Source organism: Theropithecus gelada, chromosome 19 (assembly GCF_003255815.1).
Source record: "Theropithecus gelada isolate Dixy chromosome 19, Tgel_1.0, whole genome shotgun sequence".
Classification (NCBI taxonomy): domain Eukaryota; kingdom Metazoa; phylum Chordata; class Mammalia; order Primates; family Cercopithecidae; genus Theropithecus; species Theropithecus gelada.
In genome coordinates, this window is record NC_037687.1 from 13,512,655 (window position 1) to 13,536,965 (window position 24,311).

The 24,311-nt window shown below is 55.0% G+C and overlaps 2 protein-coding genes across 3 annotated transcripts in view; one reads left to right on the top strand and one right to left on the bottom strand.

Annotated features, from left to right (window-relative positions):
- Window positions 1-3,211: 3,211 nt before the first annotated feature.
- Window positions 3,212-6,497, top strand: NANOS3 (nanos C2HC-type zinc finger 3). Its single transcript, XM_025368553.1, has 2 exons — window positions 3,212-3,861; window positions 6,183-6,497. The coding sequence occupies exons 1-2, from the start codon at window positions 3,324-3,326 to the stop codon at window positions 6,242-6,244; spliced, it is 600 nt and encodes a 199-aa protein (XP_025224338.1). The 5' UTR covers window positions 3,212-3,323; the 3' UTR covers window positions 6,245-6,497.
- A 1,585-nt stretch (window positions 6,498-8,082) lies between these two features.
- C19H19orf57 (chromosome 19 C19orf57 homolog) overlaps window positions 8,083-24,311 on the bottom strand; it is a 26,598-nt gene continuing 10,369 nt past the window's right edge. Inside the window, exons 3-9 of one of the 2 annotated variants that reach the window (XM_025368511.1) lie at window positions 22,714-22,888; window positions 20,130-20,211; window positions 19,774-19,878; window positions 15,597-16,868; window positions 12,010-12,104; window positions 9,042-9,134; window positions 8,537-8,687 (exon numbers count right to left, since the gene is read on the bottom strand). In XM_025368511.1, coding sequence (XP_025224296.1) covers window positions 8,537-8,687; window positions 9,042-9,134; window positions 12,010-12,104; window positions 15,597-16,868; window positions 19,774-19,878; window positions 20,130-20,211; window positions 22,714-22,888 — 1,973 coding nt within the window. Of the gene's footprint in view, window positions 8,688-9,041; window positions 9,135-12,009; window positions 12,105-15,596; window positions 16,869-19,773; window positions 19,879-20,129; window positions 20,212-22,713; window positions 22,889-24,311 lie in introns of both variants that reach the window. The other variant, XM_025368513.1, reaches the window with a different exon arrangement.

The following is a 24,311-nucleotide window of genomic DNA, read 5'->3' on the forward strand; positions in this document are numbered from 1 at the left end:
GTTGCATCAATGCCCTCGGGGCCAGGATCCTTGGTTGCCAGACTTCCCGGGGCCATTTGGAATGCCTCCTCCACCTCGGACTAGCAGTGGCCTTTTGCCTCAGTCTCCCCAGTTGACAAAGGGGGAGGTAATCTGCACCTCCAGGACCACTTTGTGAATTACTTAGGGAGCCGGCTTGAGGCCAGCACTCCCGGGCACTGCTACATCTCCATCCCCATAGCAAAGGCTACATTTTATTTACTGTCATTTATATTTGCCTTGTGTTTTTCCCAGATCTAGGTGCAAACAGTTGGCACCTGAAAAGCGGTTGTTGATTTCATGAGAGTCAAGGGGTCCCTTACTCTCTCCTCCTCTCCCCCTTCATCCTCTCTGGTTTTCTGCCACCTACCCCACCCCGACTCCAGCTCCCGGAGAATTTGCCAAGGGTTTGGGGGAACATTCAACCTGTCGGTGAGTTTGGGCAGCTCAGGCAAACCATCGACCGTTGAGTGGACCCTGAGACCTGGACTTGCCATCCTCCTTCCGGTGACTCTAACCTTCCAGATCTAGGGGGGCCAGGGGAGCCCCCAATCCAGCCTGGGCATGTCCCCTCCCCTAGGCCACAGCCAAGGTCACAATCAACATTCATTGTTGTCGGTGGGTTGTGAGGACCGAGGCCAGACCCACCGGGGGATGAATGTCACTGTGGCTGGGCCAGACACGGCTTAAGGGGAATGGGGACTGGGGACAGGACCCCCCCACCCCCAGAGTCACTCAGCCTGTTTTTTGCCCTGACCCCAGCCACTCCTCTTTGGAGAGGAGAGCTGGTGTCTGGGATCTGGATGGACTCTGGCTGGATTTGGGACTAAATATTAGAGGGTTGGGGGTAAACAGGCTGGGGCAGGGCAGCTAAACTCCCCTCTTCTTCTTATTATTTATTATTATTTTTTAAGACAGTCTCACTCTGTTGCCCAGGCTGGAGTGCAGTGGCCCAATCTTGGCTCACTGCAACCTCTGCCTCTAGGGTTTGAGTGATTCTCCGGCCTCTGCCTCCCAAGTAGCTGGGACTACAGCCATCTGCCACCACAGCAGGCTAATTTTTGTATTTTTAGTAGACACGAGATTTCACCGTGTCGGCCAGGCTGGTCTCAAACTCCTGACCTCAAGTAATCCTCCCACCTCGGCCTCCCAAGGTGCTGGGATTACAGGCATGAGCCACTTTGCCTGGCCTAAAATCCCTTTCTGAAACGTGGGTGGTAAGTTCTGCTCCATGGGGTGCCCCATAGTTTTGTTTTTTTAAATTAGAGACAGGATCTCGCTCTTGTCACCCAGGCTGGAGTGCAATGGTGTGATCTTAGCTCACTGCAGCCTCTAATAACTGGGGTCAAGTGTTGATCCTCCCGCCTCAGCCTCCCCAGTAGCCGGGACCACTGGCACGCACCCCCACACCCAGCTTATTTCGAAAAAGTGTTTTTGTAGGAGCGGGGTCTCAAAACGTTGTCCAGGCTGGTCTCCAGCTCCTGGGTTCAAGCGATCCTCCCTCGGCCTCTCAAAAATGAGCCGCAGTGCCTGGCCAATAAAAGTTTCTTCAATGAATTGGATGGGTGGATGAGGTGTGTAAGCGGCACAGCCTCTCTCCTCTGTGTCCAAGTCCTGAGTACCCCCTACCCTCCTGAGATCTCATCTGGGGGAGGACAGCTGAGATCTCATCTAGGGGAGGACATTGAAGAGCTGTAGGTACTAGGGGTCCCCTCCTAAGATCCTAACCTGCTATCCCCCACCTCCAGACACCAGAGGATTCTTTTTTTTTTTTTTTTTTTTTTTTTTTTTTTTTGAGACGGAGTCTCGCGCTGTGTCACCCAGGCTGGAGTGCAGTGGCGCGATCTCGGCTCACTGCAAGCTCCGCCTCCCAGGTTCACGCCATTCTCCTGCCTCAGCCTCCGAGTAGCTGGGACTACAGGCGCCCGCCACCACGCCCGGCTAGTTTTTTGTATTTTTAGTAGAGACGGGGTTTCACCATGTTAGCCAGGATGGTCTCGATCTCCTGACCTCGTGATCCGCCCGTCTCGGCCTCCCAAAGTGCTGGGATTACAGGCTTGAGCCACCGCGCCCGGCCTTTGACACCAGAGGATTCTTTCTCAGCCCTCTGCAGCCCCAGCCAGGAAGGGGCTCCCTCCCCAGCCCAGCACCTAGCCTCAGGGGGCCCCGGTAACTAGAAAAAGGAGGCAGATCTGGTGCTTTTGGTTGTTGTTTTGTTTTGAGACAAGAGCCTTACTCTGTCACCCAGGCTGGAGTGCAGTGGCTCATCTTGGCTCACTGCAACCTCTGCCTCCTGGGTTCAAGCAGTTCTCCTGCCTCAGCCTCCCGAGTAGCTGGGATCACAGGCGCCCGCCACCACGCCTGGCTAATTTTTTTTTTTTTTTTTTTTTTTGTATTTTTAGTAGAGACAGGGTTTCACCATGTGAGCCAGGCTGGCCTCGAACTCCTGACCTCATGTGATCCGCCCCGTCTTGGCCTCCCAAAGTTTTGAGATTACAGGCGTGAGCCACCACACCCAGCCTGGTGCGTGTCTTTATAAATAACTGGATGGGCAGGTGGCTTCACACCTCAGTTTGCTCATCCACTAAATGGGGGTTCCACTAAGACAACCGATGTGAAAACTCTTGGAGGGAGACCAGAGCTTGGGGGTGGGGCATGATCCTTCCCCCTACCCCCGCAACCAGCCCATGAGCCTGGGACCACCACACTCCTTTCAGAGACAGCTGGAGCATCAGCAGCCTACCCCCGGACACACACACAAAGAGCCCAGGGGCACCTGGCCACTCTTCCGCCCAGGGGAAGGAAGAAAAAGTGATAAAGAAGTTACTAAGTTAACTTCTTTAAGTTACTGGTAACTGTTAGTCTTTGAGGGTGGGGTTTCCAACCCATTCTGCCCATCCTCCAGTGGGGCTGGAGGGCTAAGGACTCCAAAAGGAGGGGAGTCAGGGTAGCCCCCCAATTCCCTGGAGGTGTGTACGTGGGGGTGTGGTGCACATCACTGGGTGTCCCCCCCACACACCCTGTGTCCTGCAGTCCCCCAGCACCGCCAGAGGCCATGCAGCCTCTTGGGAGGTGCCTTAGTGGGGCACCCAGCCCCCCTGTGACAACAAGGAACCTCCCACAGCCTGCTCCTCCCCCTTCACACCCCCTTGGAGGTAAAAGGAGGGTCGGCCAGCCCAGACTCCCAGGCTCCAGAGAGAGGAAGGAAGGGGTAGCAGAGAAGGTTCAGAAAGAGGGAGCTTGCACCAGGCAGGGTTACTTACTTGTCTCTGTGGCTTCCTCCACCTGGCACATGCTGCCCAGCTATGGGGACCTTTGACCTGTGGACAGATTACCTGGGTTTGGCACGCCTGGTTAGGGCTCTCAGTGGGAAAGAGGGGCCTGAGACCAGGCTGAGCCCCCAGCCAGAGCCAGAGCCAGTGCTGGAACCAGTGTCAGCGCCGGAGTCAGTGTCAGTGCCGGAGTCAGTATCAGTGCCGGAGTCGGTCCCAGTGCCAGGATCCAAGGATCAGAAGCGCAACCTGGAGTCCTCGCCAGCTCCCGAACGCCTGTGCTCTTTCTGCAAACACAACGGCGAGTCCCGGGCCATCTACCAGTCCCACGTGCTGAAGGACGAGGCCGGCAGGGTGCTGTGTCCCATCCTGCGGGACTACGTGTGCCCCCAGTGCGGTGCCACGCGTGAGCGTGCCCACACCCGACGCTTCTGCCCGCTTACTGGCCAGGGCTACACCTCCGTCTACAGCCACACCACTCGAAACTCGGCAGGCAAGAAGCTGGTCCGTCCTGACAAGGCGAAGACGCAGGACACAGGCCACCGCCGAGGAGGAGGAGGAGGAGGAGCAGGTGCCTGCACAGGTGGCTGGGGGGACCTGTCCCAGGGTAATGGCTGAGCCCCTCTGTGAAGTAAGATTAGCCCCAGTACCCACCTCCAAGGGTTAGGGGAAGACCTTAGAGAGAGCTTAGAACAGCAGTTTATTTTATTTACTTATTTGTTTATCTTGAGACAGTCTCTTTCTGTTGAACAGGCTGGAGTGCAGTGGCGCCATCTTAGCTCACCGCAATCTCCATCTCCTGGATTCAAGTGATTCTCCTGCCTCAACCTCCTGAGTAGCTGGGATTATAGGCGGATGCCACTATGCCTGACTAATTGCCACCATGCCCAGCTAAATTTTGTATTTTTAGTAGAGATGGGGTTTCACCATGTTGGCCAGGCTGGTCTCGAACTCCTGACCTGAAGATCCGCCCGCCTCGGCCTCCCAAACTGCTGAGATTACAGGCGTGAGCACCACGTCGAGCCAGTTTATTTGATTTATGTCTTTATGTTGAGACAGTGTCTCTTTCTGTCACCCAGGCTGGACTGCAGTAGCACGATCTTGGCTCACTGCAACCTTGCCTCCTGGGTTCAAGCGATTCTCCTGCCTCAGTCTCCCAAGTAGCTGGAATTACAGGCCTGCACCACTACACTTGGCTTCCCCCCCTGCCCCACCACCGGTAGAAACAGGGTCTTAACTATGTTTCCCAGGCCGGTGTCGAACACGGCTTAGGTGATCCTCCTGCCTAGGCCTCCCAAAATGCTAGGATTACAGGCCTGAGCCACCATGCCTGGCCCCAGTGAGGTTTTATTTATTTATTTATTTATTTATTTAATATTGTTTTTCCGAGATGGAGTCTTGCTCTGTCACCCAGGCTAGAGAGTGCAGTGGCGCGATCTTGGCTCACTGCAACCTCTGCCTCCCAGGTTCAAGCAATTCTTTTGCCTCAGCCTCCTGAGTAGCTGGAATTAGAGGCGCCCACCACTGCGCCGGCTAATTTTTGTATTTTTAGTACAGAACGGGCTTTCACCATCTTGGCCAGACTGAGTCTCAAACTCCTGACCTGGAGATTCACCTGCCTCGGCCTCCCAAAGTGCTGCGATTACAGGCATGAGCCACCGTGCCTGGCCCCCAGTGAGGTTTTAAAAGAGAAATTCGTTCTAGCAACTTAAATTGTCTTTGAGGAAGTCAGCTAACAGAGGAGGGGCCAGTCTGACTAGGTGTGTTTGGGCACTGCGTCCCCCATCAGACTGTGAGCTCCTGGAGGATAGTGACTGGGAGAGGACCACCCCTCCCATCTACTCTCAGACAGCTTTGCAGTGAACATTTGTTAAAGTCATGAAAGGGTCAGATGTGGTGGCTCACACCTGTAATCCCAATACTTTGGGAAGCCAAGGCAGGAGGATCGCTCGAGCCCAAGAGTTTGAGACCAGCCTGAGGCAACATGGTGAAACCCCGAGTCTATAAAAAATTAGCCGGACATGGTAGTATGTTTCTGTAGTCCCAGCTACTTGGGAGGCTGACCAGGGAGGATCGCTTGGGTCCAGGGGGCAGAGGCTGCAGTGAGCTGAGATGGTGCCACTGCACTGCAGCCTGGGCAACACAGCAACACCCTGTCTTTAAAAAAAAGAAAAAAGAAAGCGCTGAGGGTGGTGGCTCACGCCTGTAAACCCAGTACTTGGGGAGGCTGAAGCAGGTGGATCACCTGAGGTCAGCAATTCAAGACCAGCCTGGCCAACATGGTGAAACCCCGTCTCTACTAAAAATACAAAAAATTAATGGCGTGGTGGCATGCGCCTGTAATCCCTGCTACTCGGGGGGCTGAGACGGGAGAATCTCTAGAACCCGGGAGGTGGAAGTCGCAGTGAGCTGAGATCACATTACTGCACTCCAGTCTGGGCGACAGAGTGAGACTCCCTCTCAAAAAAGAAAAAAAGCGTGAAAGACTGCCTCCAGGAGACGATAGTGTTCCCTGTGAGGTTTGATGCTGTCCCACTGGGAGACGCTGGAGGCTAAAAGGACTTAGGGAAGATGGTGTCCTGCCGCCAGCCTTTATGATTAACAACTTCTGGGAGTAATAGATCCGGGGACCCCCCCCCCCGCCAGAGCTCGGCGGCCACGAGAGGGCACCACGGTCGCAGAATCGGAACTCCGGCGCTTTGTCTCGGGCTCTGGGTCCCAGCGGGGCCGCCCGGCGGAGCCAGAGACGTCACGGGGTCGCTGTCTCCGGAGCAGCCACTGGGTGGCGCCAGAGGCCCAGCAGCCCCGGAGGCCGAGTCCGTGGGCAACTTGGGGAGCATTGAGTCATCGTGGCCTGTGATTAAGCATTTCTCTCCCTCCCCCCTCCGCTAGGTTTCAGAGGTGCCGGGAAGTCTGAGCCTTCGCCCTCCTGCTCTCCCTCCATGCCCACCTAAGAGGCCGCCTACACCTGGGCAAGAGCACCCGGGCTCAGCTGGATTTCCAGGAAGACCCGCCCTATGAGGACCACTCCCACTCCCAGACCCTCCCCCCAGGCCGAGAGTGAGCCCTGGGGATGGCCTGGGGTTGGCGAGGCAACAGCTGAAATCGCCCGTCCTTGGAGACCCTGCCCTTTGTGCCATCTGCCATCTCCCCATAGCTGGGCATCCAGTCAGCACTCAATAAATGCTTATGAATGGATCAACAACAGACAAGGCCTGGTCTTGGGGCAAGGTGTAGTGTGAACATTGCTGGGAGTCCTGTACCTAGATCTCCCTTTCCTCTTCTTTGAGTTTCAGCACCGTGGGGCACTGGGGTGAGCTGCTTTGTGCAGAGAAACAGGAGTGGGTCCTTGGGGTAGCTGAGGGGGTTCCGGCACCTTGAAGCCAGATCGACATCATGAGACCCTTTCTGTGGACATTTGGTCTTTCAGTCACCCCCTGCAGTAACATGCAAGATGGGTGGACTCCTCCCATCCCACCCCCAGCTCCGTACTGGAGATGGGGGCTTCATTTGAGGAAGAAATTGACGGACAACTAGATGGAGCCCCCTGCATCCTCCTCACTAAGGAAGGTGAATGGTTATGTCACCATGGATGCCCCAGTGACAAGCCAGGCAGTTTAGAGCAAGGGAGGAACAATTAGGGGGCAGGGAATGGGACCATGTCCTGGGGGATTGGGCAGGGGTGGTGGCCTAGGTGGGCTTGGGCAGGAGCAGAAAAATGGGGCCGTTCTGGCAGGGCCGGGGGAATGCATGTGGGGGAATCCCCACACGGCTGCCTGCCTCCTCCACCTCCAGATCTTGTCCTGTTGAGGCAACAGGGGGCAGTGCTCAGGAAGCCAGCGCACCACTGTGCAGTCCACATTCCTACCCCCGGTCCACAAACCAGCCCTGAGGCCTGTGGTCTGGTGGTGAGGAATGGAGCGTTGTTGTCCCCTCTGCCCTTGGCTTTCCAATTTAAACTGGAATCAGAGGCCCTAGGGATGGGGGTGGGTCCTTGCAGACAGCTGGGTCGTGGAGGGGGAAGTGGGGAGGAGGAGAAAGAAAACAGAAGGATACTAGCAGCTCCCAGGGTCTGGGAATGGAGTTAGGGTTTCCTAGGGCAGAGCCGCTGGGGCTGGAGACCCGGGGAACTGGGCTCACACCAGGGCACGTCCTGGTGGACAGGGGGCTCACCTGGGTGTGAACCTGCCCTGCTCTTTCCTGCCCTCCTGCATCAGGTCTCCGGGGTATAAGATTGCAGGGTGGGAGGAGGACCCCGCCTGAGCCGTGGGAGCTGGGGTGCAGAAGTCAGAGTGCTTCATGACGTCGAAGGTCCAGTCAGCCTTTCAGTGACAGATTTCATAGAGGCATTGTTTTCTGTAAATGGGATGACAGCATCCCCTGTGGCTGCTAACAGGACTGTCATCTGGCTGTTGAGAGGCTTGCGTGGGATGAGAAGTGCCACGACTTCAGCCATGTTTGCATCCATAACAACCTCCTGGGATAGCCTCCTTCCTGGCTGGGGCCCGCAGGCAGCTTTCCTGGAGGATGGGCCAGGCCACCTGAGCACTGGACTCACCCTGCAGCTGGGTGATCTCCCAGGGCGTCTCTTAGGCTTCTACGAACCGTGTGTGTGCTCAAGAGCCTGCACACACAAGCGGGCACACAGTCACCCACCCCTGGAGATTTGCACCCCTCTTGCTTTCCCAGGGAAGCTGAGGTGTAAACTCGTAGAGGGTGAGGAGGAGGAAGTGGGTAGAGAGGTTTGTGGGCGGAAGGTGAAGGAACTGAAGCCTCAGCCCCAAACAGCAGGTCACGGGGCCTCTACAGAATCATTTATTACGGGTCTTCCCAGAATAAATAAAATGGAAATAGGGAGAAAGAAAACAAAGGGAGCTCTCTTCTCCTCCAGGAAAGAAACAAATTCTGAACCTTCCATACTTGGCTCAGGAGCCTAAAATTTGCAAATCCGGACAGGATGGGCCCTGCTTGGAGGTGGCCGGCTTCCTGGAGCCCAGGCCCGCCTGAAGCCACTGGGGCTGCAGGAGACACAGTTTCCCTCTCTGAAGCCAAGGGAGGCTACTGACCTTGATCCTGGCCAGGTGAGGCCAGGACCTCGGGGCCTCCTTTGTGTTGTCCATGGAAGACCAACTTCCGGGCAACTGAAGGGAGGTTTGTAGGGTCCACTAGGACCCCCTGGAGCATCTTGGAGGAGGTCCGCAGGCATGGGGGCTGGGTGGCAAAGGAAACACAGACCTCAAAGTGGCCTACAGTTCCCTCCAGGGTGGGTCCCCTCGAGGGACATTCCCAGGCCCCTTGGAAGGGTAAGGCAGGGGGGCTTTGCCTCCCGGCTTTGTCTTCCGGTAGTTGAGGCGCTTGAAGGCTTCCAGGTCCCGGTGGGTGCCCATGATCAGCCGGCTGCAGGGGAAACAGGCACGCGTGTGGGGCTCAGTGGTCACCAGGTGACAGAGGGGGCTGCGCCTCACAGCCACACGGTCACCAATGACTCAGATGCACACACACGGCTCACACACGTGCACATAACCAGAAAGGGCCTGTTGCAGCACAGGCTGGGCCTGTTCCAGCCTTTCTTCAGAGCCTGTGTTCTGCAAAGGACTAGGGAGGGGGGCACGGTGAGGGCCCAGCAGCAGTGGGGTGCCTGACCCTCGCTGCCCACCCAGGGGCTTCACACTTCAGTCCCTCCCAGCTCCTCTGAGTCCCCACCGGCCTCCCGCAGGCCCCATGCCTTGTGAGTCCGAGCCCAGCCCGTACTTCAGGTTAGAGAGCTCAACGATGAGGCCACGCACGATGTTGGTGGCGTCCTCCATCCTGGAGGCCTCAGAGGCCTGGATCCCCACGAAGGTCCTGGCCGGCAGGGAAGGAAATTGAGAGTGGCCCGACCTCACCGGACTACCAGAAGCTCTCCAGTGGGAGGGGCTTCCGCCGGGCTTCGCGCCATCTTTTCCGGGTGTCCAGCCTGTCCTCCTCTGTTCACGACAGAACCCTGATGGCCAACCCAGCTGGCTCCACTGCCCAGCAGGCCCAGAACCCAACCACTTCTCCCCTACCCTCCCCCTGCCCTCTCAGGACGCTGCTGCCACCGCCTCCCCAGCTCCTGCCCCTGCGGTTTGCCCCCCACAGGTACCGGGGGCTGTGAACTTGGAAACCTGGCTCAGAGGCAAGCCCTCTCCTCCTGCAGCTGTGCACCACCTGCTTTCCCTGTGCCTTCCCCTCATCTCCCACTTCTCCCCTCCCGCTTGCTCTAGCCACACTAGACTCCTGGTCATTCCTGGAGCACCTCTCAGGATTCTGGAACATTCTTTCCCAAATGTCTCCTCCTGATGATGGGTGGTGGCTTCCCTGATCACCCCTTACATTTTAACTCCTTCTCCGCTGCCTTTTTTTCCCCAACACTCTGCCATCTGATGATCTAATCTGCTGTCTCTCGTGTCCCCACACCGCGAATCCCCCACTAGCAGTCAACTCTGTGTTTTGTCCCACACTGTCTCCCCAGCACCCAGGGCAGTGCTAGAAAAGCCAGCCCTGCCGGGCGCGGTGACTCACGCCTGTAATCCCAGCACTTTGGGAGGCCGAGGTGGGCGGATCACAAGGTCAGGAGATGGAGACCATCCTGGCTAACACGGTGAAACCCTGTCTGTACTAAAAATACAAAAAATTAGCTGAGCGTGGTGGCGGGTGCCTGTAGTCCCAGCTACTCGGGAGGCTGAGGCAGGAGAATGGTGTGAACCCAGGAGGCGGAGCTTGCAGTGAGCCGAGAGCCGAGATCCGGCCACTGCACTCCAGCCTGGGTGACAGAGTGAGACTCTGTCTCAAAAAAAAAAGAAAAAAAAAAAAGAAGAAAAGCCGGCCCAGATGGCATTCATATCTATGTAAGATTTGGGAGGTCAAGGCGGGAGGATGGCTTGAACCCAGGAGTTCAAGACCAGCCTTGGCAACGTAGTGAGTCCCCGTCTCTACAAATAATACAAAATTAGCCAGGCGTGGTGATGCACGCCTGTAGTCCCAGCTACTCAGGAGGATGAAGTGGGAGGATCACTTGAGCCCGGGAGATGGAGGCTACAGTAAGCTATGATCCTGGACACCAGCCTAGGCAACAGAGCAAGACTCTTATCTAAAAAATATCCTGCCAGGCACGGTGGCTCATGCCTGTAATCCCACCACTTTGCGAGGCTGAGGCGGGTGGATCACTTGAGTCCAGGAGTTCGAGACCAGTCTGGGCAACATGGCAAAATCCCGTCTCTAAAAAAAATATACAAAATTAGCTGGGTGTGGTGGTGGGTAACCATAGTCCCAGCTACTTAGAGGGCTGAAGTGGGAGAATCACGTAAGCCCAGGAGATCGAGGCTGCAGTGAGCTGCGGTTGCACCACTGCACTCCAGCCTGGGTGATGGGAGTGAGACCATGTCTCAAAAAAAAAAAAAAAAAAAAAAAAATCACGGAAGATCCAAGGAGCCACAGAACCCCCCCCCACACACACAGAACAGGTGCCACTCTCGGACATGGGCAGTACAGGGGGCCAGGCAGGTAAGTGGGGGCCACTTGCCCTAAACCCGTCCATGCCCCAGGCTTGGCAGCACCTCCAGGGCTGTCACTATGGAAACTGCTGTCCTGCTGCTCCTGCCTTGGTCACCCTGAGGTGACTGGCAGCCCCTGGGCCTTAGCTTCTTGTGTGTGTCATTTAGCCTCAAGCCAGACCCCAGGCCCTCTGGGAGCTTCTAGACATCCAAGGCAGCGGGGAGGGGAGCTGCATTGGCCCTGGGACGTCAGAGATTCAGATGTGAACCCTCCTGGCTCTTCACTCAAACCACAGCAGGCCACTCTGATGAACTACCTCTGGTCCGCGTGCAGGTTGTGTGTGTGGAGAGGGGAGGTGGCCAGTGGCACGGCAGGTACAAGTCCCAGGGAGTGAGGGCAGGAGGCGGGGACAGAGCTGCCCTCTGCTAGGGCAGGAGAAGGAGGAGGAGGGTGTGGGGGCCATACACAGCCAGGAGCTGAGTCCCAAACCCTCCTCCACCCCCACCAGACAGAAACAGAAACTTGGCCATAAATAATTGATAAGCTGTCGCCTCTGCAGAGAGGCAGGTTCAAGTGCCAGGTAACAGAGAGGGCAGCCGCCCAGCCCTGGCTTTGAGGAGGGCTGCTGGAGGGCACAGGAGGAGGGGACAGACTACGGGGACCACGGGCATGGTGCGGGGGAGAGGGTGCCCTCCCTACACACAGCAGCCTGGAGGACGGCTAACTGGTGGCCTGCGTGAGGGAGGAGGTGGTTCGCCTAGGGCAAGAGCCAAGTAGGGAGGGGAGAGGGTGAGGGCAGGTTAGACTCACTTGAGTGCCCGCCTGGTGCCAGAGCTAGGAACGGCTCCAAGATGGTCTCAGCCAACAGTTCTGAGCCCTGTCTGGGTCCCTTCCCCTTCCCAGGGACTCAGGAGGAAGCTTTGGCCCCTCTTCCCAGAGAGAAACAGCCCACAGAGCCGGGGGCACTGTCTCAGGGCTCCTAGGGAGACACTGGGTTGGGTGCCGATCACTGGTCACTGTCGCCCACTCTCTGCTTTCGGGGAGCAAGGGAATGTGTACAGTTTGAAAGACAGGGCTCAGCTCCCCTGATGGACTGGGGAAGTCGAGGCCCAGGGAGGGAGAACTGGGGTCCCCTCCGTCTGTCACCCTCCTTGGTAAAACTGGTGAGGGTCCTGGAGCCACTTCTCACCCACCCCACACCTACCTCGGCTGGGCCTTGGCCACTGCAACAGGGTCTCCATTGGCACGTGGGCTGGGGCCCGGCCAGCAAGGGCCCGGCTTGTTCCCGGAAGGAAAGAACTGGAAAGAGAACACAAGGTGTGAGTGCCCGGGGCCCAAGTCGAGCAAGCTCTGCACAGGGGACCCAGAAGTCACGCTGATGCCTTTGGCTTTACTGTGACCACAGTAGGTCACACTGGGGCTGGCTAGGACTCCTGCAGAGGCAGAGCAGTAACGGTGAGGAACTCCACGATGGGTAGACCCAGGGTTACCAGCCTGGGCTGCACCCATCCTTTCCCCTTGGAAAGAGAAAGGCCACAGCCAACCCTGGTGTCCGCTCCTAGGCCTGGGCCTCCCACAGGCTGATCTGGGCAGTGGGGGTGCCCCTGTGCCATGATCTTTGGCCCTGACACCGCTGCAGTCTCCTGCATGCCCCTCACTATCTTTACGGGTACAGAGAAAACACCAAGGGGTAGCAACTGCAGTGAAGTGGAGTCATCTACCTTGGCTGAATGAGCCACACACATCCTGTTAGGAAAGGAGTTTGCAAATTTAACACGAGGGGAAAACTCCCAGTGAATATAGGGGAAAGCCTGGTAACTCCAAGGCGCTTAAGCTTCTAAGCATCAATGGTGGTTTAATTTCCATGGAAAATGTCAAGCTTCATTATAAAGTGGTGACTTACAATGTCCCTCAGAAAAGAGGCAATGAGCCAGGCTGGGCACGCCTGTAATCCCAGCACTTTGGGATGATGAGGTGGGAGGATCGTTTGAGGCCAAGTGTTCCAGACCAGCCTGGGCAACACGGCAAGACCCTGTCTCTACAAACAAACAAACAAACAAACAAAAAAAACCCCAAAATTAGCCAGGCATGGTGGCACACACCTGTGGTCCAGCTACTCGGGAGGATGAGGCAGGAGGATCAACTGCTTGAGCCTGGGAGGTTGAGGCTGCAGTGAGCTGTGATTGTGCCACTGCACTCCAGTCTGGGCAACAGAGCAAGGCCCTGTCTCTAAAATTTAAATTAAACGACTCCATATGCGGATTGCAGAAGCTCTATCGGTCCAAGAGTGAGCACAGAGGAGCTATGAGAAAGTAACACCAAACCCTCCCATGACGAGACCTTGGTTTGAGGTTTGAAAGCTCTGTCTCTGCTGTGTCACCTCTGAGTCTCCTCCTCTAGCACAGTGCGTGACCATGGTGAGGTCAGGACGAGGTGCTGAGACGGCCCTCTCGATCCATCTTTGCTATTTCCCGTGCCCCTGCCCATGCCGGGAGACATGGGCCTTGGCCTTCCTGCCAGGAGCCACCCGGAACCTTCCCACGGGAATGTGTTCCTTGCCTGGGTCACCTTGACTTGCTAGGGAACGCCTCGTGTCAAAACCAAACACGCCCAGGCCTTGGCAGTGCTGTCAGGGCGGTGCCTCCTCCCCTGGCGGGGGAAAGGCTGCTGGTGCTGGTCAGGTCTGACCAGCCAGCTGTCCGTCTGGGTCCCCCCGAGTCTGGATTTCAGGGTCTTTTTCCAAGCTCGCAGTTTGGCAGCCCATTTAGGAGGGTTAGGGGCTTCACCTGCTGGATGCCACTTAGGTGCACCTGGCCCCAAACACCTTAACCATTTCCCAGCCTTCTCTCCAAGCCACCACCCACGAGAACACAGACTGGAGGCAATGGAGGCGGCTCTTAAGTGAGGGATTTGCATTTTGCAAGGCATGAGGCTCTCATAAAATTTCAGCTGCGCCCAGCAACAGAACTCCTGCCTTTCCCACACGCTCGTGTTCAGCCTCTACCACTGAACTGCACTGTGACTCACCAATCTTTTTTTTTTTTTGAGACAGGGTCTCCAGCACCCACGCTGGAGTGCAGTAGCGTAATCTCGGCTCACTGCAACCTCAACCTCCCGGGCTCAAGTGATTCTCCCGCCTCAGCCTCCCAAGTAGCTGGGATTGCAGCCATGCATCCCCATGCCTGGCTAATTTTCTTTTCTTTTTTTTTTTTTTTTTTTGAGACGGAGTCTCGCTCTGTCGCCCAGGCTGGAGTGCGGTGGCCAGATCTCAGCTCACTGCAAGCTCCGCCTCCCGGGTTTACGCCATTCTCCTGCCTCAGCCTCCCGAGTAGCTGGGACTACAGTTTTTTTGTATTTTATTTTAGCCCGCCACCTCGCCCGGCTAGTTTTTTTGTATTTTTTAGTAGAGACGGGGTTTCACCGTGTTAGCCAGGATGGTCTTGATCTCCTGACCTTCTGATCTGCCCGTCTCGGCCTCCCAAAGTGCTGGGATTACAGGCTTGAGCCACCGCGCCCGGCCAATTTTTTCTTTTTTGAGACAGAGTCTTGCTCCGTCACCCAGGCTAGAGTGCAGTGGTGTGATCTTGGCTCACTGCAACCTCCGACTCCCGGGTTCAAGTGATTCTTCTGCCTCAGCCTCCAGAGTAGCTGGGATTAGAGGCACATGCCACAACGCCCAGCTAATTTTTGTACTTTGGTAGAGATGGGGCTTCACCACGTTGGCCACGCTGGTCCTGAACTCCTGACATCGCGTGATCCTCCTGCCTCGGTCTCCCAGTGCTGGGATTACAGGTGGGAGCCACTGTGCCTGGCCATGAATTTTTTTTGTTTTGTTTTGTTTTTTTTTTTACATCTCAACACAGGGACAGCAAAGAAACAGAGGCTGACATTTGAAAGGCAAATTTGGCTCTGTGTTCCAGGATGCGGCAGCTGGGGCATGACCTGGGTGCCAGCCTGGCCTCCTCCCCTCCCGCCTGCCTCACCTCCAACAGGTGCATGAACTCTTCCAGAGTCTTCGCTGCTACACCCAGTGTGTGGACAGAGAACCGCCTGCCTCCCAGGGTGTGACTGTGACGCCCTCAGCCCAGGCTCAGGTGTGCCAACAGCTGGGGAGGTCACTCTTCCCCTGGGGGGCAGGGCTGAAGCAAGGCTGCCACCTGCCCAGACAGGAGAACGAATGCCAACAGCTGGCACCAGCTCTGGAGCCAGAGGAGGCCACATCTGGGCAGCCGGTGGGGCAGGCAGATCCCTGAAGGAGGCAAAGCCCTTACAAGTTCCGGCAGAAAAACAAAATGACTTATGTATGTTTGGGAAAGAATCATATCAGGACCCCCAGAGGACCCTAAGGAGATGGGCAAAGGCTCTTTTGCAGCTTGGGAGTGAAGCCCCCTCCCCAGGCCCAGCTTCTCTCCATCACCCCACTGTGTCCACCGCCCTAAATACATGCCCCGGGACCCCACAGCCAGGGTCAGGCACTGAAGCAGAAGCTGACAGGGGCTGTCACTCCTGGGGACTCCAGTTCAATGTGGGAGGCCCGGCTGAGAAAGCAGCTGTGTGTCACCATCCCTGGATATGTAGACAACCACCGAAAGGCAGGTCTATACTTTCTGGAAAACCACCGACTCCACATCCAATAGAGCTGCAACTCGGACTCCTAGAGTCGTTGGCTGTGTAAATGGTACGCCCTGAGCCCCAGCTCCCCCTCCACCGCTGTGCCACGTGAGGAGAGGGCTTGTGGAGGTTAGGTGCCTGCCCTGGGCAGGTATGTCTGTCACTCGGGGCAGCTCTTACCTGCTCAGGCGGGGCTTCGAAGTCAGAAGCGTCCAGGGCATCCTGTATCTGGCTGTCCAGCAGGAAGTCGAGTTCCACAGCTGAAGAGTCTGCCCAGGCGGCCTGGTCCGCAGAATGAGGCAGGTGGTCTTGCTGCCCTGCCAGGTCTGAGGTGGTGTCTATGCCCTGCTGGGACCCAGGCTCCTGGAGAGGGCTGTCTGCTGCTTCTCTATGTTCTGGCAGAACAGAAGCTTGCGGGGACACACGGAGCCCCTCAAGGTCTTGTTCGAGGTCCTGGCCACCTGACTCGGCTGCCTCTGGAGTAGGGCCTGGCTCCTGCTTTTGATCGACACATGGACCCGTGTCCGTGGCTGCATGGTTGGAATCTCCAGCGCCCATCATGGACTCTCCACTCCCGGGTGCCAGAGCCAGGGAGGCTGTCGGGCCCACTGGGACATCGCCAGGGGGCTGGTCATCCTGCCCTGCCTCCCCCGTTTCTCCTGCGGTTTCCCCAGTGAGTGGGGTGCAGCCTGGCAGGGCCCTCCTGTAGCCTCCATCAGCGGCCTTCCTCTTGGGAGAGGCAGGTGACATGGCGCTGGCCTGCCCATCGGGCCCAGCCACCTCCAGAGCCCTCTCTTCCAGCTCAGCAGGGTCTGTGCTCAGGTCTGCAATGACAATCATCCCGAGGGAGGAGCATCCCAGGCTGCTATGAGTCCCTTCCCCTTCCCTGCCCATCCTGCTGGGGGTCTGCTGGGGGTCAGGAGAGCCCTGGGCCACAGACCCGGGTTCCAGGCACCAAGAGGCAGGGCCCAGTCCCAGAGCAGGGCCCAAGGTAGGAGCTGATGCTGGGGTACAGGGGATACTGTCTCCCTCCTCCTGGGGCCCGCCAGGCAGGCCAGCCCCTGCTGTCCTTTGGGCCCCTCCCTCCTTGGGGGCTCCTCTGTCTGGCTTCTCCCCTTCAGAATCACTGCTTGGTAGGTGTTCCTTTTGGCCACGATCACCTGGAACCCCATCTGTCTCAGGCCTGCTGTCTTCAGCCCCTTGTTCTGACAGGTGGTCTTGGCTGGCCCTCTGTGAGGAGGACAACCCTGTCCCCCTGTCTGGAGGGTCATCAGGCTGAGAATCTCCACTGCTGGGCACAGCCTGCACAGGGCTCTGGCTGCTCTGCTCAGGGTGGGCACTGTCTGCCTGCGTTGGGTCCCCCGGCTCCGTGGCCTCCTGGAAGGGGAGCCCCAGGGTCTCCACTAGCGGCTGGCATCCTGGACTCTGGGCGCTGGACTCTGGGAGGGTTTCCTGTGGACAGAAAAAGACTCAGCCCCGGGGCCTTTGATAACCAAGTTCTCCAAAGAGTTTTCTATTAGTTTGGTGTAAAAGTAATTGCGGGTTTTGTCATTACTTTTAATGGCAAACACTGGCCAGGCGCAGTGGCTCACGCCTGTAATCCCAACACTTCGGGAGGCCGAGGTGGGCGGATCACTTGAGGTCAGGAGTTCAAGATCAGCCTGGCCAAAATGGTGAAACCCCATCTCTACTAAACAAATACAAAAATTAGCCAGGCATGGTGGCAAGTGACTGTAGTCCCAGCTACTCAGGAGGCTGAGGCAGGAGAATCGTTTGAACCCGGGAGGCAGAGGTTGCAGTGAGCCGAGATAGGGCTGCACTCCAGCCTGGGTGACAGAGTGAGACTCTGTCTCACATACACAAAAAAATTAATGGCAAAAACCGCACTTACTTTTGCACCAATCTAATAGTTGTGACTGCCCTGTTCAAAGACTCAGATGTTGGCACTGGCCATCATGCATGGAAATAGGCATCAGTACCAGGGCCAGCGACTGGAGGGGGATCTGGAAGCACAGAAACCTCTCCTTCCATCAAGCTCTTCTCTCTGCCAGCACCAGACACTCAACAAGATCAGGGATATGAAAATCAAGGTGGCATTCAGACCACACCAATGTTAATTTCCTGTTTATTATTATTTTTAGACAGAGTTTCACTCTTGTTGCCCAGACTGGAGTGCAATGGCACAATCTCGGTTCACCGCAACCTCCACCTCCTGGGTTCAAGCGATTCTCCTGCCTCAGCCTCTTGAGTAGCTGGGATTACAGGCATGCGCCACCATGCCTGGCTAATTTTGTATACTTAGTAGAGACAGAGTTTCTCCATGTTGGTCAGGCTGGTCTCGAACTACTGACCTCAGGTGATCTGCCTGCCTCAGCCTCCCAAAGTGCTGGGATTACAGGCGTGAGCCACCCTGCCCAGCCGCTATTATTATTTTTATTATTTATTTTTCATAATTTTGAGACAGGGTCTCACTCTTTCATCCAAGCTGGAGTGCAGTGGTGTGATCACGGCTCACTGTAGCTTTGACCTTCCTAGGTTCGGGTGAGCCCCCCACCTCAGCCTCCCAAGTAGCTGGGACTATAGGTACACACCACACCTGGATAAATTTTGTGTTTTTTTATACAGATGGGGTTGTGCCATGTTGCCCAGGCTGGTCTGGAATGCCTGGGTTCAAGTGATCCTCCTGCCTCGGCCTCCCAAAGTGCTGGGATTACAGGTGGGAGCCACTGCACCTGGCCAAGTTTTAAAACAATTATTGTAGGCTGGATGCAGTGGCTCATGCCTGTAATCCCAGCACTTTGAGAGGCCGAGGCAGGCGGATTGTTTGAAGTCAGGAGTTCGAGACCAGCCTGGCCAACAGGGTGAAACCCCATGTCTAATAAAACTACAAAAATTGGCCGGGCGCGGTGGCTCAAGCCTGTAATCCCAGCACTTTGGGAGGCCGAGACGGGCGGATCACAAGGTCAGGAGATCGAGACCATCCTGGCTAACCCGGTGAAACCCCGTCTCTACTAAAAAATACAAAAAACTAGCTGGGCGAGGTGGCGGGCGCCTGTAGTCCCAGCTACTCGGGAGGCTGAGGCAGGAGAATGGCGTGAACCCGGGAGGCGGAGCTTGCAGTGAGCGGAGATCTGGCCACTGCACACCAGCCTGGGTGACTGAGCGAGACTCTGTCTCAAAAAAAAAAAAAAAAAAAAAATAAGCCAGGTGTGGTGGTGTGCACCTATAGTCCCAGCTACTGGGGAGGGTGAGGCAGGAGAATCACTTGAATCCAGGAGGTGGAGGCTGCAGTGAGCCAAGATCCGCACCACTGCACTCCAGCCTGGGTGATAAGCAAGACTCCATCTCAAAAAGAAAAGAAAAAAAAAATTATTGTAGAGATAAGAGTCTTCCTTGGGAGGCCGAGACGGGCGGATCACGAGGTCAGGAGATCGAGACCATCCTGGCTAACATGGTGAAACCCCGTCTCTACTAAAAAATACAAAAAACTAGCCGGGCGCAGTGGCGGGCGCTTGTAGTCCCAGCTACTCGGGAAGGCTGAGGCAGGAGAATGGCGTAAACCCAGGAGGCGGAGCTTGCAGTGAGCTGAGATCCGGCCACTGCACTCCAGCCTGGGCTACAGAGCGAGACTCCGTCTCAAAAAAAAAAAAAAAAAAAAAAAAAAAAAAAAGAGTCTTCCTATGTTGCTCAGGCTGGCCAAGGGAAGTCTCCCAAAGTGTTGGGATCACAGGCACGAGCCACTGCACCTGGCCAATTGCCTAGTTTTGATGATGGACTACAGTTATGCACGGTGTTACCACTCGGGGAAGCTAGAACAGAGAACACCAGAACTTCACTCTGTACTGTTTTTTGTTTTTTAAAAAATTGTGGTAAGGCCAGGCGTGGTGGCTCACACCTGTAATCCCAGCATTTTGGGCGGCTGAGGCGGGCAGATCACCTGAGGTGGGGAGTTCAAGACCAGGCTGGCCAACACAGTGAAACCCCGTCTCTACTAAAAATACAAAAATTAACTGGGCGTGGTGGCAGGCGCCTGTTATCCCAGCTACTCAGGAGGCTGAGGCGGGAGAACTGCTTGAACCTGGTGGGGCGGAGGTTGCAGTGAGCCAAGATGGTGCCATTGCACTCTAGCCTGGGTGACAAGAGTAAAACTCTGTCTCAAGAAAAAAAAGGAAAAAAAAAAAAAGAATTGTTGCATACTCAACATATATCCATAGCACAATGTACTGAAAACGGCGGGTGGAAGAGAGGTGCAGGCCTCACCATTGCCAAAGAACTCCAGGGTGAAATGGGGCTGCCGAGGCTGGGCCAGGAGGCCGCACGTGCGCTGGGCTCAGCCTGGCTGATTTTAGAGCCTTACCAGGCTAAAGGCCCCACTCCTGAGGTCCTCATTCTTTGTCTCTCCTTTTCTTGCCACTGTCTTCCTGGATTTTGCAAACTGGGGAACAAACCTCCCAACTGAGTTCTGTAAACCGGATACAAGAACAAAGCAGCAATAAAGATAAGGGAGGAATGAGGTCTCAGGAAAAAAGCAAACCCAAACCTGCTCCTTTCTTGTAGCCTTGAGAGAACTCCACCCTTGCCCTTTGGGTATCTTCCCTCCAGCCCCTGTAGACCATGAGTGAGCAACTGGGGACAATGAAGGGAGACACAGAGCCGGAACTTTAAGGGAGGCAGCGGTGCTTCTACATCCACGAGGCCACAGGACAGGCTCACCTGGGAAGGAGGAAGGGGAGCTGGCTCCTTCTCTGGTTGACGGAGGAGCCAGCAGGGAGCTCCTGTTTCCTCATCTGGGGAGCTGTGTAGGAAAAGATAAAACTGAGGAAGATCTGCCCGGGTACTGTGGCTCACGCCTGTAATCCCAGCACTTTGGGCGACTGAGGTGGGCAGATCACTGAGGCCAGGAGTTCGAGACCAACCTGGGGAACATGGTGAAACCCTATCTCTACTAAAAATACAAAAATTAGCCGGATGTGGTGGCACATGCCTGTAATCCCAGCTACTCGGGAGGCTGAGGCAGAATGGCTTGAATTTGGGAGGTGGTGGTTGCAGTGAGCCAAGATCGTGCTACTGCACCCCAGCCTAGGCGACAAAACAAGGCTCTGTGTCAAAACAAACAAACAAACAAACTGAGGGGGATCTGAAATCCTCCTAGGTTGTCACTCACATATTAAGACAAATGCAAAACAAAATCTAAGAGGAAACCAGTGCTAAGAGTCTCCTAGGCTGGGCACGGTGGCTCATGCCTTTAATCCCAGCACTGTGGGAGGCTGAGGTGGGTGAATGCCCAGGAGTTTGAGACCAGCCTGAGCAACATAGTGAGACCCTGTTTCTACAAAAAGTTTAAAAATTAGCTGGACAAGGTGATGTGTGCCTGTGGTCCCAGCTACTTGGGAGGCTGAGATGGGAGGATCATCTAAGCCAGGGGAGTTCAGGCTGCAATGAGCTATGATCACATCACCGTACTCCAGCCTGGGTGACAGAGCAGGACCCTGTCTCAAAAAAAAAAAAAAAAAAAAAAAAAAAGGCTGCTAGATGGAAGGCCCTGGAAAACCTGCTTTAAAAGAGTGGGATGGGGATGGAGAAGCAGTGACCTGAGAACATTTAACGGGCAAGGAGGGTGCAGAGTCCCACTTGGAGAATACACTGCCTCAACAGGTGACTTTGTCACACTTATAATGCCAGGAACTGCCTTCTGAACTGGGAATAGGGATATTCTCATTTGGACGGACACTCCAGCTCTCACAAGACACATTCTAGGGAATAGGAAATTGTAGATGCAAGAAACATAGTGTCTTTAAAAACTAGTGAAACTTAGGGTTATACTTAAATAAATAAGGGCCAGGCGCAGTGGTTCATACCTGTAATCCCAGCACTTTGGGAGGCTGAGGCAGGCAGATCACCTTAAGTCAGGAGCTCAAGACCAGCCTGGCCAACATGGTGAAACCCCATCTCTAGTAAAAATACAAAAATTAGCTGAGTGTGGTGGCGGGCGCCTTTTATCCCAGCTACTTGGGAGGCTGAGGCAGGAGAATCGCTTGAACCCAGGAGGTGGAGGTTGCAGTGAGCCAAGATTGTACCACTGCACTCCAGCCTAGGTGACAGAGCAAGACCCTGTCTCAAATACATACACACATCCATAAGGATATATATATCATTTTGTTTTGGCTAATTATTTTATTTCTTGTAGATATGGGGTCATCCTCATTATGTTACACAGACTCCTCTCAAACTCCTGGGTTCAAGCAATCCTCTTGCCTTGGCCTCCCGAAGTGCTGGGATTACAGGCATGAGCCACTGCGCCCAGCCCTGATTGCTTTTCTTTTTTATTGGTCATTAGCTCACATAACAACAATTCCTTTGTTCCCTTCTTGATTAAGGAGGAGGAATGTGGAAGACGGATGGGTTTGACCAGCAGACAGAATATGAGTTATAGAATATAAGTTCTGTAACCTTGAAAAATTCAGCGTTATCTTTGTCCACAGTTAAAATTTCTTTTTTTTTTTTTTTTTTTTTTTTTTGAGACGGAGTCTCGCTCTGTAGCCCAGGCTGGAGTGCAGTGGCCGGATCTCAGCTCACTGCAAGCTCCGCCTCCTGGGTTCACGCCATTCTCCGGCCTCAGCCTCCCGAGTAGCTGGGACTACAGGCGCCTGCCACCTCGCCCGGCTAGTTTTTGTATTTTTAGTAGAGACGGGGTTTCACCGTGTTAGCCAGGATGGTCTCGATCTCCTGACCTCGTGATCCGCCCATCTCGGCCTCCCAAAGTGCTGGGATTACAGGCTTGAGCCACCGCGCCCGGCCAAAATTTCTTTTTTTCTTTTATTTTTTAGATGGAGTCTCGCTCTGTTGCCCAGACTAGAGTGTAGTGGCATGATCTCTGCTCACTGCAACCTCTGCCTCCTGGGTTCAGTCGATTCTCTTGCCTCAGCCTCCCGAGTATCTGGGATTACAGGTGTGTCACCACACCTGGCTAATTTTTGTATTTTTAGTAGAGACAGGGTTTTGCAATGTTGGCCAGGCTGGTCTCAAACTCATGACCTCAAGTGATCCTCCCTGCTAGGCCTCCCAAAGTGCTGGGATTACAGGCATTAGCCACCATGCCTAGCCAAAACATCAACCCTTCTTACCAGCGAGGAATGCTAGGAGAAGTAAGATCCGATGGCCCTGAGCTCTGGGAAGGAGTGTGTCACAGCACTGGATAGGTTGTGGGTCTACTTCCCAAAGCATTGCTGTCTGCTGAGCTGCTGTGCTATGTGGACTGTCAGTGGGGAGACCTGCTGGAATGCTCACAGCCACCTACCTGCAGACCGCCTTTCCTGGTTCCTCCCCGTGCTGCTGTGTAGAGGGAACAGGTCCCAGTTTACTCTCTGGCTCCTCAAGGTGATGTAAACAGCCCAACATGGAACTCTGGGGGTCCCCATCAGAGTCTCCTAGCCTTGGGGTCTTTAGGGGTTTTGGAGGACAGAGTCCGTCTCCTGTTTTAGAGATAGAGGAAGATGAAGGGGTGGGGGATACAGCCACTGCCATGGCTGACAACTGAACACAGCAAGGCCACTGCTGTCTTGAAAGAAAGCAGGCTCGTTCCAAGGGCATGAAACCCCCGCTCTGATGCTCACCTGGTGAGCGAGAGATGGACTGGAACCCCTATCAAAGGTGGGACTTATGAGCTTATGTGGCCATGAGATTCAAAGGCTTTTTACCTATGGACTGGCCGGAGCTGAGGCTGAATCAGGAGGTGGCCTGGCCTGGCTCCAGATCACACAGAAGAACCTGGCCTGGCCGACTCTCTCTCTGGGGAAGTGGTAAGGGCTGTGTAGTGGGTCCCAGCTCAAACAACTCTGCAGAGGGGTCATTCCTGTCTTCTCTACCAAACATCCCCTTTCATGAGCCTGACTTCTTCCCTTCTCAGCTTTTCTGCAAGTATCAATGTCCTGGGTCATCTCCCGTCTCCCCCACTACAACTAGGCTGCACGTGAGAAGGGGCCGAATCCATCTCACTTTCTGCGGGGTCCCAAGTGCCTGTAAGAGCATCCTGTACACTGTTGGTGCTCAATAAATACTTAGGACATGTTTGGATAAATGCACACCACCAAGTGCAGACAAGACTAAATTATGTACTACTCTAGTGTGCTGAGACATCTGTGAAATAGCCATCCTGGGAAAACTGGGACTCACAGTCAGCGGGTGCTGAAGAGGTGATGCTTTGGCCACGTCCTGGGCCCTTGCATTTCTGCACTAACTTCCCCATCACTGAAAGCAATTGCGATGTGTCTTCTTCCGGCATTTAAGAGGCTAAAGATGCTTACTGACATCTTTGTATACATAGCACGGTGGCTCATGCCTATAATCCCAGCACTTTGGGAGGCTGAGGCGAGTGGATCACCTAAGGTCAGGAGTTCAAGACCAGCCTGGCCAACAAGGCAAAACCCCATCTCTACTGAAAATACAAAAATTAGCCAGGCATGGTGGCACCCACCTATAGTCCCAGCTACTTGGGAGGCTGAGGCAGGAGAATCACTTGAACCCGGGAGGCAGAAGTTGCAGTGAGCTGAGATTGCACTACTGCACTCCAGCCTGGGTGACAGAGTGAGACTGTCTCAAAAAAAAATTAGTATGTATTATATATTATATATAAGAATACATATGGATTCAAATTTAACATATACATACATATAAAATATATTATGTTTACATATTACATATAATTATAAATATATATTAAATTATATATTTCTTTTTTTTTTTTTTTTTGAGACGGAGTCTTGCTCTGTCGCCCAGGCTGGAGTGCAGTGGCCGGATCTCAGCTCACTGCAAGCTCCGCCTCCCGGGTTCCCGCCATTCTCCTGCCTCAGCCTCCCGAGTAGCTGGGACTACAGGCGCCGCCACCTCGCCCGGCTA

Excerpts from the sequence above, each read along its gene's own strand:
- NANOS3 (XM_025368553.1), top strand. The coding sequence starts at position 3,324 with ATGGGGACCTTTGACCTGTGGACAGATTACCTGGGTTTGGCACGCCTG. Across the intron at positions 3,862-6,182 it reads AGGAGGAGGAGGAGGAGCAG|GTTTCAGAGGTGCCGGGAAG; the intron begins GTGCCTGCACAG and ends CCCCTCCGCTAG.